This window comes from Cucurbita maxima, unplaced genomic scaffold (genome assembly GCF_002738345.1).
Source record: "Cucurbita maxima cultivar Rimu unplaced genomic scaffold, Cmax_1.0 Cma_Scf00010, whole genome shotgun sequence".
Taxonomy (NCBI): domain Eukaryota; kingdom Viridiplantae; phylum Streptophyta; class Magnoliopsida; order Cucurbitales; family Cucurbitaceae; genus Cucurbita; species Cucurbita maxima.
Genome location: NW_019272026.1, coordinates 3,396,115 through 3,409,842, shown reverse-complemented (window position 1 = coordinate 3,409,842; position 13,728 = coordinate 3,396,115). Strand labels below are relative to the sequence as shown.

Sequence of the window (13,728 nt, the reverse complement as noted above, 5' to 3'; positions counted from 1 at the left end):
GGGGTTTGGGGTAATAAAGAGAAGAAGAAAAAGGCAAAACCCCATAGCTCACAGAAGGAATTTTCTTTTTTTATTAAAGAAAAGGGCAATTTGGGAAAGGTGGACGGAGACTTTCTGTGACTTGTCGGGGTGGTTCCCCACAAAAAGCTTCATCCTATTATAAATAAATTAAATATAAAATCTTTTTTTTCTCTTTTACGATGCCTTTCCTGCTGCTCTCTCTGTTTCTTTGTTTATTTAGCCTTCTTCCTCTCTGTTCTTTTCCCTTCATTTCTCTTCCCCCCCCCCCCCCCCCCCCCNCCCCCCCCCCCCCCATCAATCTTCAATTACCATTCAATCTCTGCTCTGTGTTCATGTTTTTTGTATATTCATCTTGACTTTCATCTCTTTCTCATGTCTACACCCTTAGAACATGATTACATAGGCTTAACAGAGTCTATTCCTTCCCAGGAAACCTCTGAAACCTCCTCCGACAGACCCAACTCTGCTGGCTTGAACCTTAAGGCCACTGAACTCAGGTTAGGCCTGCCTGGCTCTGAGTCACCGGTGAGGCACGATGGGGTTGACGACAATAATGGGTACCCTCACAAAACCTCCATTTCCGGGGCTAAGAGGGGCTTCTCTGTTGCCATTGACAGAGCTTCTGCTAAGTGGGTTCTGCCCACCTCTGCCGGATCTGAAGCCGATTCCACCAAAAATGGAGGCCTGTTCTCTCCCAGAGGCGTTAATGAAAATAAGACTCAACCCCCTGTTTCGGCTGTCTCCGGTGTTAAAGATGGTATTTCTCCGTCGGCCAAGCCACTGCATGAGGAAAAGCCTCAGCTCTCCGCCCCTGCAGCCAAGTATGTCTTCTTCCATTTCTGATTTTGCCTTCTTACTAAAAAAAATCTCAAATCCTTCATCACGTCTGGTACAGGGCACAAGTCGTAGGATGGCCACCAATTCGTTCGTTCCGTAAGAATTCCATGGCAACACAGCCTCCTAAAACTACAGAGGATGCAGAGGGTAAGTCGGGATCGGGCTGCCTTTATGTGAAGGTAAGTATGGATGGCGCACCATACCTCAGGAAAGTTGATCTGAAAACCTATGTTAGCTATGTGGACCTCTCATCAGCCCTCGAGAAAATGTTCAGCAGCTTCACAATTGGTATGCTCTTTGAAGCTACTCCTGCATATCTTCAGTGTTTAAATTTGGCTTTCAAGCAAGGTATTTGTTATGTCAGGTCATTGTGGCTCAAATGGGTTCCCAAACCGGGATGCATTAAATGAGAGCCGATTGATGGATCTGCTCCATGGCTCTGAATATGTACTCACCTATGAAGATAAAGATGGTGATTGGATGCTCGTTGGCGATGTTCCATGGGAGTAAGTTTATAATTCATTCAACAAAATCTCGCTTCAATCTCTAAATGACTGCTAAAAGAAGGTTTCATAGTAATTATCTTGTTGTTACATAATAGGATGTTCACTGAATCTTGCACAAGGATGAGGATCATGAAGAGTTCAGAGGCAATTGGGTTAGGTATGCTCTGCTATGGACTTTACTAAATTTATCAGACAAGTTTAGTGGGATTTCATCTCCATGATTATAAGCATTTGAGAATCTTGGTCTTTGTTTAGTGCTCTCTTAGTTACCATCATTATCTGTCCACTTCAAAACCCTTTTCTTTTGATCAACATTACTTGGCATCTCTCGTTTTCATAAAGAAAAAGATATAACAAATAAAAACACATTAGTTTAAATTCCATTATGATCGGATCTTTCTGCAAGGTTCATCATAATCGGATGCTTAGGTCATTTCCCATTACAAGGATGCTAATTCCTGATATGGATTGAGCAATGTCTTATAAAGATAGAATCAGAAAAAATTCCTTTCTAGTGTGACCCATTAGTAAAAGCTTCCCCTTCTCTCTTTTTCTTTTCCTTGCAGCTCCAAGGGCCATGGAGAAGTGCAGAAATCGTAACTAGCAAACACTTCTGCCATATCGATGCATCAATCATGCACGTTAGAGCAAATGATGTTTGAAGATAACGTATAATCTGCCTACTGAAAGCTTAGATCGATCGAGAGAATCTTTACGAGTATTGTTCCTTCTTCTTCTTTGTGCATGAGTTCTAAATATTGGAGAGTTGATGTATCAAGATAACTTGTTTGTTGGCAAAAAGACGATTTTCTATAGGACGATTCACAGTTTCTTAGTTTGTGATTCTACTTTGGTTGTTGTGGCTACACTTCTCTTTGTATTGTAAATGGTTTGTTTGCTGTGCCAATTCTCACCCTTCCAAAAGAGACTCAGATTATACTGATACCTTTTACATTCGTCCATTTCGTTTATAAGTACTTAGAAAGTCGTTCTAAACAAAGTAAAAACTATAAACGAGGATTCAAACAATTCAGATGATGTGAAATAAATGAATATGATAACCAAGCAGAGAATAATATGAATGAAGCTTTTATAATCTTTTAGATCAAAATGATGCTACCAAGCAGCGTTTCAGGAAAACTCAACTCTTTGCTACAAAAAAAACAAGAGAGGAAAATGAATATTCAAGTTTCTTTCCACACAAAAAGTTTGACCTTGGCTTCACATTCTTCTCTACTGCTACCATGATTTCATGTCTAGCTTTGCCTCAATGCCCGGTAGGTATTCTGTTTTTCTCGGTTCATGCTTCGGATTTCTTGCTCGAATCTGTGACTGTCTCGCCAATGGTGAAACGAACGAATCTACGAACTTTTATGTTCTCACCAAGAGAGGCAACAGTTTGCTTTACCAAATCCTTGACCAAAATACTGTCCTCCTTAATGAAAGGTTGTTCTAAAAGCACAAGTTCTCCCAGCCTCTTGGAAATCCGCCCGTCAACTATTTTCTCCCTAATGTTCTCTGGTTTTTTCTGAAGGTCCTCCCTCTGCAACTCAAGTTCTCTTTCTTTTTTAACAATGCTTTCTGGAATGTCCTCTATTGACACATACTGCACCTCTGGACATGCTACAACCTGCATTGCGAGGTCGTCCACTAACTCTTTGAATCTTTCGTTTCTCCCCACGAAGTCGGTTTCACAGTTCACTTCAATTAGAACGCCAATACGGGAGTCATGAATGTAGGATCCAATTCTTCCTTCAGCTGCTAGACGGCTAGACTTCTTATCCGCGCTCGAGAGGCCTTTCTTTCTTAGATACTCTTGTGCCTTCTCTAGATCCCCACCAGTTTCAGACAGGGCTTTCTTACAGTCCATCATTCCTGCTCCGGTCTCTTCTCGGAGTTTCTTAACAAGCGCTGCAGGAATGGCGACAGCTGCAGCCCTATAATGCAGCCATTGACTTTAGTATCAGTTGAAAGAGAACATGTCTTAGCTTTCATTACAAGAGTGGAATGTAACCAGAAAAAGCTCATTGAAAACGATACATTAAGAGAAGGCCGCTTACTTGGAAACAGTTTCCTTGGCTTCCTCTACACTGGGCTGCTCCTCTTTGACTGCTGGAGTTGCAGCAGGTTTAGCTGCTGTCTGTGCGGCTACCTCAGCAGCAAAATCTTGGCTTTTCTTCTCCAAGCCTTCTCCAAGATTGTATCTCACAAATCTGTTGACCTTCATATTTTCTCCAATGGTTGCAATAGTTTGTTTCACCCAGTCCTTCAGCACCACCTTATCATTCTTGATATATGGTTGTTCAAGCAATGCCAACTCTTCAAGCCTCTTCCCTATCCGCCCTTCAACAATTCTCGACCTGATCTGCTCGGGTTTCGATAAAAGATCTTCCTTCTGCATCTCGGCCTCTCTTTCTTTGTTCACAATCTCTTCTGGAACATCTTCAGTAACCACATATTGTACTTGAGGGCATGCTGCAACTTGCATTGCTAAATCATCAACCAACTCCTTGAAGATATCTCCTCTCGAGACGAAATCTGTTTCACAGTTCACTTCTATTAGAACTCCGATCCTACCGTCATGAATGTAGGAACCTATTCTTCCTTCAGCTGTGGCTCTACTAGCTTTCTTTTCTGCACTTGCTAACCCTTTCTTTCTGAGGAACTCCTGAGCTTTAGCAATGTCGCCTCCACTCTCCGCCAGAGCTTTTTTGCAATCCATCATTCCTGCACCAGTTTCGTCACGAAGCTGCTTTACCAATCCCGGTGATATCATAGCTGCAACACAACAGACGCACAAAGAATTGAATAAAGCTGGTTGCAGGTGGCCAACATCAATCAAGTAAAGACAACATGGGAGATCAAGTGAAAACATTCAATTGCTCTACCAGTTATTCTTAGATTGAAAATCATACAGGGTGATATCCCTTATTGCATTGGGCCTTTATGACTACTTATAAAAGTTTTGGGCATCAAATAGCTACCAAATATACATCTAAATGAAACATAAAATAACCTTTTGGTGCAACTTCTTCTGGAGAATCAGCATTGTTCTCAGGAGCGGTTCCTATCTGTTCTTCTATAACTGGTGTAGATGAAAGGACTTCAGGGCTTTCAGCAGGTGCTTGAATGTCGACTTGATCCTCAACAACTTCTTCACGAGCTTGATCTACAGAAGATTGGACTTGATCAACAGTTAGCCATATACATATGAAGCTATTCCTTATTCTATGAATTATTGCAAATACAGATTATCATTTCCAAAATTGCCTCAACCTCATGGTTCTAGAATTATACCTAAGTTAGTGATGCTACCATTCGAATCCGATTCTGGTTTATCCGCTTCCTTTTCGGATGGAGAAGCAGAAATAATTTCATTTTCCAAATCTTTCTGGCTTTGCTCACTTTCTTTCTCCACACTGTCTTCACTAGCCACAAGTTCTTCACTAACTGGACTTTCTGAAGACACTATTTTTTCGGCTTCATCATCAGGGGCGACTACTTTCCCATCAAACTCAGGTTCGTCTATAGGTTGAGCAGCCTCAACCACCTGGACCTCTTCAGATTGCTCGTCTTCTGAGGGATTTACGTCTTCTAATGTAGATAATATACTCTCTGAGTCATCTAGAGTCGCAGCATATGAATCAGCTGAACTTGCAGATTCATCATCTTTAACAGAAGGCAGACTTTCCTCCTCCTTGTCATCACTTAGTACATCATCTATCACTTTGGTGGAATCATCAGCTCGAGTTTGATCTGCATCAACCATCCCTTCTACAATTTCTGCAACCTTCTGTACCACAGATTTTTTAGCTTCTTCCTCCAAATTTTCCCTCTCATCTAAAAATGTAGCAATATCTTTGTTCTTACGAAATGCTAACAAGAAGGGGTTTGTTGCAGCATAAACTTTCCCTTGATTGAGTTGAGCGTCTAACATTTCATTATCTTCCTCTTTTTTCATGGTCAAAGTTACCTGTCCTCTTGCAATCCGCAACACCCTAACATCGACCTCTTGGCCAATTTCTAAAGTAGAGTTTCCCATAAGATTCCCAAATCCTTCGGAGGCTTCCTCGGAAATGGGGAGGAATCCTTCCTCTCCCTCGGGAAGGGATACGAAAGCACCAGACCTGGTAATGTTTTTCACTGTACCCTGTAAATCTTGCCCCTTGACAAACTTTGAGCTTTTCTTCACCTCATTTCTCCTTGGTCCTCTTGGTTTTGGAGTGTCCCTTCTGGCAGACCCAGGTTTATCATTGCTAGCAGGAGACTCTCTCCTTTCATCATTTTCACGCATCGAGAGCGATATTCGTCCAGTCTCAGCATTTGCTTCAATCAATCTTACATTCACTTCTTGCCCAACTGAAACAACACTTGCAACATCCTTAACAAAACTATCACTCAACCTTGATACATGTACTAAGCCATCAGTAAATGCTCCAAAATCAACAAAGGCACCAAATGGTTGAATTGATCTTACTTTCCCAGTAAAAGTTGCACCAGGAATAAGTTCCTCATTATTTACAGCCGGCATCTCACTCTTCCTCACAGGTCTCAAACGTTTTGACTGTGTAGGAGCAGCATCTGATTTCACAGGGCGTTTCTCATTTGTTGTGATTTCACCAGATGTAAATTCTGAGCTTTGACTTGATTCTTCACCCGAAGCCTGTGAATCTGACTCCTCCACTGCCACTTCAGTTCCTGAAGCACATAATCTTGGGATTCTACGGCAATGATTACAAAATAAATTTTTACTGCAATTTGGAAACAGCCTAACAGAAGTGGATAAGGGTAAAAGAAATCTTTGGTTATGAAGTGTATCTCTAGTGGGGTTTCTAGAAAAGGTGAATCTTGTTGAACCATGGCTCTTCCCCGTGTGGTTGGCTATAAGAACAACTGAAACATTGGTGATAGAAGATGGAGTTATTACCGACATCGTGTTATGTCAAGAAAGGTAACGCATCAAGTGTAGGGAGAAGGGCCCCTTTCCCGTTGTTAGTTCTTCACCATTGTTTTCCCCTGCAATCATCATTGACAGCATCACAATTTACACACAGCAATTCTCCATGATCAAATTTCAGAGAGGCACATTAACACGTATAAATACTCAACATCTAAGCTAAATCAAGAATTCATTTAATAAGAGAATGGCTTGGCAGAGGTTAAGATTAAGAATGATTAAAGCTCGCCAAAGTTAGGCTAACATAATTATCCTTGTGATTGAGCAACAGGAGTAATTAGAGTTGAGAATTGGAAATAATTCGTAGCAGATAAATACCAAAGAAGTGGACATTCCCAACAGAAACTTCCATAAGCATTAGAACTCAATTTCCTAAGACCAACTCAGAAACAGAAAGAACAGGAATATGCATACAAATTTGAGTGATAATTTGTAGGAATGAGAAATCAAGGAAGGCAAAGAAAAGCAGTGAGGCATTTGAGCAGAGGGCAGAATTGAGTACCTGAGAAAGAGTAATAGAAAACAAAATTTGTGGGTTTGGAATGTTGGAAATGGGGAGAAACAAAAGGAAAATAGCGAGAGAAGTGTGTGATAAGAAGCTATTCCATGAATATAATGGCGAGGGTAATGAACGGTGCTGCTTTAAATCCTTATCTGGTAGCGATTGTTCTCTGGCTCGTACATGAACGCTGTGTTGATGGACCATCTTCACTTCTCTCGGTCTGTTCATGGCGGTCTGGATTGCAATATTGGGTCTTTCGTGTATTGAAATTCAACCCACTCTTCAAGCCCGTTCCAATTCTTCTATATCCATTGGATGACCCAAATGAAGCAACTGGATAAGAGACGAATTCACTTAAATTACAAATTTACCCTTTTCAACTTTTAAAATTACAAACTTAGTCTACACATTTTTTATTCTTTTTTTATATTTTATAAATCAATTATATAAACACTACAAATAATAATAAAAAAAACTACAGTATTTTATTTTCTTTACAAATATAGGATATGTAATTCTCATATTGTGGTGTATTACATTTGAATTTGAATGCCATTTGGGTTATGCTATTTTTAAAAATAAAGTTTATTATATTCGTAAACAAAAATTTAATTAATGGTTTAATACGATATTAGAGTTCAAATCTTCTTTCTATTTTATATTCATAAATCACGTGTTGAGCTTTGTGCTAATATTTAAATTTACGTAACCGAGAAACAATATTATAAATTTTGAAAAGATTGTAACTATCCGAGGAACATAATAGTATCTTCTTGTATTTAATCATAATAATAATAATAAAAAATATATTATATAGAATAAAGGTGAAAAATACCAGAATTAGAATTAAATATTGATGATTGGATAATGAGAAAGTAATTAATTTGGGTATTATGTAGTAATTATGAACCACATGAAAAAGGCAAAGTAAAATGATTGTGAAATAAATAAGGAGTGGACAATAATTATATAATTAGGCGATTAACCAATAATTAAATAATGTTTCGAAGTGTTTGGAATCAAATCTTGCATGTTAATCAAGACCCCATCTAGAAATTAATGCTGAATCAACCCTTAATCATCACTCTCACTCACATAATTATAGATTAAATCAAACACTCCATTTTCTTTATTTAAAAATTACATTAATATCTTCAAATCTGAATTGTTTATTTATTTAACTTTGAAGCCAATTTTCTTTCACTTAATCTTGTTTTCCAAGGTTTAATGAGAGTGGTCCCAAACTTAATTTTAATGCCAAACCCTAACTTCATATATATATATATATATAAAATAATAATAATTAAGATTCAGCATATCTACTTAAGTTTAATAACTTCACATTCCCAAATAATTTTGTTCCCAATTTTTTAATAATTCAAACCCATTTTCCATTCGTCCCGATAAATATTAAAATGCGACATGACCCATGTTTAGAAAATTCGATATTATAGTTAAAGTATTGATATAATTAAATTTACGAGCTTAAATTTTAAAATTGATTGGTAATTTAATATGATATCATAATGGAATGTTTTATTCCCTTTTATTTCTTCTTCACTTCATCAACAATTTCGATTAAATAAATCGTATGATTTCATTTTTTTTACTTTCCAACGCACAAATACATATATGTTACATATACACATATACATATATATATATATAATATGGTAGGCAAATTTAATCTTATAAGCCAACATGGTATGAGGAGAAATTAATATATGTCACAATGAACCAATGATTTAAAAAAAAAAAAAAAAAAAAAGTTATTCCATGACACTCTTTAATATTGTCTTTATAATATATTATACATTAAAAATTGATAATGAAGGAGGACAATCCCTCGGGGGCTACAAAATCAGATTTGTAGGATCTTTGTCATCTAATACACCATTTGGCATTAGGGTTCCCTAATAATCATTAACAACACACACCCCTTACAGCTGGATTATCTTTTTCTCCCATTAATTTTACGTTATAAATTTAACATTATACACTTCATTGGCTTCAAAAAACGTCCCATCATTTTTTGTCCCTTTTTTCAGTTTTAAAATTGTTTATAATATTGATTAGGAGGAGTAATTATAAATTTTATTTTTTCAAACTTGTTATGATAATTATTTTACAAGTTATAATAAAAAATAATGTTGACTAAAATAAATAAGTGAAAGTTCTTAAATCATGCAATTAAGATAAAATGAATATGTTTGAAAATAATGAAAGGGGAATTCAAAAGAATCAAAACTCTGTCGTAATAAACATAAAATAAAGAGAGAGTATGAGGGAATATGTTTTTGGTAGGATGACGTGGCACATGGGAAAAATAAGAGCTTACATTAACATACAATTAAATAAATCAGGAAAATCTAAGACGATCGCTTTCAAGTTGTAGTCAAGAAAGTCGGAAAAATGCGTATTAAAATGGAAAATAAAATAAAATAATTAATTAAGAAAAAGAAGAAAGAAACGAGATGAAGTTTGCAAGGAATATATAATATTAAAAGTTAAAATTATATTATTAATGCACTCAAAATCTTAACGCAATCTCATCCAGCTAGGCATCATTCGTTTTTATTTATTTGTTCGTTTTCAAAATCTGGCTTAAAGGATTCCAGTTTTCAGATCCCTGGCCCTCTTGATTCCTTGCCTAATCCTCTTCTTCTTCTTCTTCTTCTTCTTCGGTTCAAGAAGCTGTTGTCAATGGGGAGTGGTTATTATGGGGAGCTGACTTTGGGGAATGAACGAGGGACTGGGTCGTCGTCGTCGTCGTCGTCATCTTCGTCGAGACGAGGGAAGAAGGGTGGCTCTGATAAGCAGCAGCCAAGGCAGCCCCAGAGAGGACTTGGAGTTGCTCAGCTTGAGAAGATCAGATTGCATGGCGAAATTGCTTCTGCTGCCTTTCATCCCACTTCTTACCCTTTCAATAACGTAACTCTCTCACTTTTTGAGTTCTTTTTCAATTCATCAGTTAGAGATATATTTAAGTTGACTTTAATTATTATTTCAGGAACCTGAGCTGACGAATGTCCATGGATATTCACCGGTGGCGACTTCTTCCTCGCCGTCTTATGGCTTCCCCTCGAATGTTATGGTAAGTAATTTAACTATGGGGGTTAGTTGATTATCTTATAGGTTTAAAAACCCTAGAGCAAGATCCCAAACTATTTACCAATTTTTTCATTTTCCCTCCAAAAATTATGGAGAAATTACATTAAAATGTAATAAAAATGGGATCTTTAACTGTTAATGCAGATGGGGTTTGGAGAATGTGAAGGAAGGAGGGTGAGAGATGGTGATTCTCAGCATAGCACAGCAGCAAGGTCATTATATACACTTAATTAAACAACATTTTAATTTAATTACAAAAGTTTAAGGTATGAACAAATTTGAAATAATGTAAGAAGATTTGATTGGTGGGGAACAGATGGGATCCAAGTAATGGTGGCATCTTAGAAACCCAACATTTTGCACACTCAAACATGACATCTCATCTTCAAAACCCTCAAGCAGAGGTACTGTGAGCTCCATATTATGGTCTGCCTTTCCTTTATCTTGTTGTGATTTAGAGTATGATAGTGATGATTATGTGCAGTGGGCGGCACAGAGCAGAAGGCAAGAAATGGGTGAAAATTGTGAAGCATGTGAGAGCCAAGAACTGGACTTGGAACTCAGACTCTCGATAATCTAAACCCCTTGAGAGCATTTTCCCTATTTCCTTTTATACCTCTCATGAGATTATTGTTGTATGTATGTTTGTGCATAGACTATATTTTTCATACACATGATGTTTGTTGAATGCCCATGAATCTTTTTGTTACATTCTCGGAACTATGAATCAAATTATACAACATATTAAGATATACGCGTCCACATAACGAGCCAGCAACCTCAAGTTGGTTCTATACATCTCCGGGTAATTTTTCATTGTTTCTTACTGTAACTAAACTTTGTCCTGCCATTTTAATAGAAAACTATTTATTCTTGTTACATTTGGTTGCGAACTAACATAAAATATGCACTTTCAATTACGAGATTAGATGATGTTTGAATCGAATGGGAGAAAAATAGGTGAGATCTCAACCTAAAGAAATAGAGATCGAAAAGAACATACACACATCTTCATCATGGCAGAGCTTTGAGGTTTGAGGGAGAAAAGTAGAAGGCCTTCTCCTTCAATTAGGGTATTGCCTTTATATAGAAGGCAGACTTTCCAACCTTCAAGAAACAACTCACCTTCTTCAAACACATTACTTTAATAAAATTATGCCCAACTAACAGATTCCATAAATCATCTGTGACCTAAGGATTTTTTTATGCTCTATTGTCCCAAAATTTGATTTTTTTTTTTTTTTTTTTAAATTACGGGGTAGGGAATGGCATCCCCGTTCCCTCTTCCATTTAAATTACGAGGAGATTACTGTTATTGTCTTTTTTGTCTCCATTCCCTATTACTGTTAAGTTAATGGACATCTCTAATTATAAGCACGACCGCTAATGATTAAAAATAAAGATTTAAGTTTGTGAATTGTTATGAGAAAACAAAAAATATATGGTGCACGATGAATAATATTATTGAGTATGAATATCTATAATAATATGATATATAGATATCAATTCATAAGCTTAGCTGGCAACCAACAGCATAAATTGCATTACACCAACCCACGACCTTTATTCATTTCAATATTATTTCAATCGACACTAATTAATGTAAGCTTTTTTTTCTTGTAGGCATTATTAAATTGGTAGATGAATTTTAATCTATCAATTTAATATAAGTGGGATTTTGTGTAATTGTTCTTGCCCATTTATTTATTTTGTACAACCTATTGAAAACAAACTGAAATTAATAATAGAATATGAATATAGCCAAGATATATGTAACATATATCTATCGATAATCTTGTAAATTGAAGAGTTCAACATGATCGATAATAAACATACATAAACTAAAATTTTAGGCATTGATGAATTTTCGTCGAACGATGTATCGAGAGAATCTATTCATAGTTCATACCTTCTTCAGCATTATGCTTCATGCCATTATCAAGTTGATGGCTCCACACGCTTTCTAAACCATTCGAACAAACAAATTATAATTCACGAACAGCAGGCCATCAAAACATGCACGCACATTGTTGCTATACATTCAAAGGAAGAAGAGAAAAAAAAAAACCAAATTCTATGATGTCAACGCAGAGGACCTTTCCAACTTTCAATCCTCAAGTTTGCAAAGCTGTAATTCATATATATATTTGTAGCTCTGACTTCTGCGAATTAATGATTAGAAAACCCAATGTCTTGTAATGAACAAGGAAAGGCAAGCTATATAAAGCAAGCATTAGCTTGAAGTTTCAAACCGTCCCATTTCAATCCCAGAAAAGAAGCTTTCCTGATATTGGGACTGAAATGGCGAAGTTTCAATCTTTTTCTATAGCATTGTTGGTGTGTGTGATTGTGTCTAATCACATTGTAGTTGATGCCAATATTTCAAAGAACATGGCCATAACCTGGGGAAATAGTCGGTCCAAAATAGAAGGGGATAGCCTTCAGCTGGTTTTGGACCAAAGCACAGGTGAAATAATATCATTTCTTGCTTTCCTGTATGCAATAAACAAGTTCATCAAGTAGTTAGTTTTGACCAGAAAGAATGATTCTGTTGTTGCAGGCTCGGGAGCGAAGTCGAAGAGAGATTTCTTATTTGGAAGCTTTGAAGCTCTCATCAAGCTCGTTCCAGGGGATTCTGCCGGAGTAGTAACAGCGTATTATGTACGGTTCAAGGCTAAATCTCACACGACACAACATCGATCGAGATGATGTTACAAATATATATATATATATATATATATATATATATATATAAGTTTTGTGGTGCTAATTCTTGATCTTGGAACTTTTGCAGCTATCTTCTACAGGTTCAGCTCATGATGAGATAGACTATGAGTTCTTGGGGAATGTTTCAGGACAGCCGTACACCATTCATACAAACATATTCACTCAGGGTGTTGGAAACAGAGAACAGCAGTTTCGATTGTGGTTTGACCCCACCACCGATTTCCACAACTACACAATTCACTGGAATCCGAATGCTGTTGTGTAAGTGAGAATTAATATCCTGAAAAACAAATTTGAAGTTCAGCTTTAAAGAACTAAACAATTTGCTTGGGAATAGAACATAACAAGTGTGTGAGCTAATGTCAGGTGGTATATTGATGGTATCCCAATAAGAGTTTTCCGGAACTACGAAAAGCAAAGGATAGGTTTCCCTAACAAGCAAGGTATGAGGGTATATACCAGCTTGTGGAATGCAGATGATTGGGCAACTCAAGGAGGCCGCGTGAAAACCAATTGGGCCAACGCACCATTCACGGCTAGCTTTCGCCACTTTAGGCCAAGAGCTTGTTACTGGAATGGAGTAGCCAGCATTAGTCAATGTGCCGCTAAGTCCCCAGCAAACTGGTGGACTTCTCCAGCTTATGCACAGCTCAGTGCTCCTCAGTTGGCTAAGCTTAATGAAATCCAGCAGAACTACATGATATATGATTACTGCAAAGACACTAAACGGTTCAATGGGCAAATGCCACAAGAATGTTATAGAAGACAGTTCTAACACAATGTTGCGTAACAGCTAATGCAGTGTTCAGAACAGCAATACTACCAACAATAACAATATGGCAATCGGCTGTGTTTCAAAAATGTTCATTTTTCTTCTTTCAGAGATCAGTTCTCCTTTTCTTGCTTGGTTCCTTTATGTGGGATCATAGCTTTCTGATTGTTTTCATATACGTGTTTACCATGTTCCAATATGATTGCTTTCCCGTTGCTTTATCTATGTAAGCCTTATAACTGAGTAGCTCTACAAACTTTCCTCTTCGTCTCTATCTATTAGACCCGGAACCCAT

General features: G+C 37.2%; 4 protein-coding genes across 6 annotated transcripts; 3 read left to right on the top strand and 1 right to left on the bottom strand.

The window, feature by feature from the left end:
• The first annotated feature begins 215 nt into the window (after window positions 1-215).
• On the top strand, window positions 216-2,271 carry LOC111485238 (auxin-responsive protein IAA27-like). 2 transcript variants are annotated; one of them, XM_023132034.1, is made up of 6 exons: window positions 216-280; window positions 326-842; window positions 917-1,146; window positions 1,223-1,364; window positions 1,460-1,521; window positions 1,931-2,271. In XM_023132034.1, the coding sequence occupies exons 2-6, from the start codon at window positions 394-396 to the stop codon at window positions 1,966-1,968; spliced, it is 921 nt and encodes a 306-aa protein (XP_022987802.1). In that variant the 5' UTR covers window positions 216-280; window positions 326-393; the 3' UTR covers window positions 1,969-2,271. The 2 variants fall into 2 exon arrangements, with proteins under 2 accessions (XP_022987802.1, XP_022987799.1); XM_023132031.1 differs by lacking the exon at window positions 216-280 and having other exon boundaries at window positions 294-842.
• A 168-nt stretch (window positions 2,272-2,439) lies between these two features.
• LOC111485107 (microtubule-associated protein futsch) lies at window positions 2,440-6,995 on the bottom strand. Of its 2 annotated transcripts, none has more exons than XM_023131826.1 (5): window positions 6,824-6,995; window positions 4,659-6,380; window positions 4,381-4,536; window positions 3,425-4,142; window positions 2,440-3,301 (listed from the first exon to the last, which is right to left on the bottom strand). In XM_023131826.1, exons 2-5 carry the CDS (start codon window positions 6,295-6,297, stop codon window positions 2,665-2,667), a joined length of 3,150 nt encoding a protein of 1,049 aa, XP_022987594.1. In that variant the 5' UTR covers window positions 6,298-6,380; window positions 6,824-6,995; the 3' UTR covers window positions 2,440-2,664. The 2 variants fall into 2 exon arrangements, with proteins under 2 accessions (XP_022987594.1, XP_022987595.1); XM_023131827.1 differs by having other exon boundaries at window positions 4,381-4,533; window positions 4,662-6,380; window positions 6,824-6,992.
• Window positions 6,996-9,461: 2,466 nt separating this feature from the next.
• Window positions 9,462-10,681, top strand: LOC111485290 (protein SPEAR1-like). Its single transcript, XM_023132116.1, has 5 exons — window positions 9,462-9,754; window positions 9,834-9,917; window positions 10,079-10,146; window positions 10,251-10,338; window positions 10,419-10,681. Exons 1-5 carry the CDS (start codon window positions 9,527-9,529, stop codon window positions 10,512-10,514), a joined length of 564 nt encoding a protein of 187 aa, XP_022987884.1. The 5' UTR covers window positions 9,462-9,526; the 3' UTR covers window positions 10,515-10,681.
• A 1,506-nt stretch (window positions 10,682-12,187) lies between these two features.
• Window positions 12,188-13,451, top strand: LOC111485250 (probable xyloglucan endotransglucosylase/hydrolase protein 26). The gene is made up of 4 exons (XM_023132055.1): window positions 12,188-12,401; window positions 12,495-12,595; window positions 12,729-12,922; window positions 13,028-13,451. The coding sequence occupies exons 1-4, from the start codon at window positions 12,236-12,238 to the stop codon at window positions 13,434-13,436; spliced, it is 870 nt and encodes a 289-aa protein (XP_022987823.1). The 5' UTR covers window positions 12,188-12,235; the 3' UTR covers window positions 13,437-13,451.
• The last annotated feature ends 277 nt before the right edge of the window (window positions 13,452-13,728 follow it).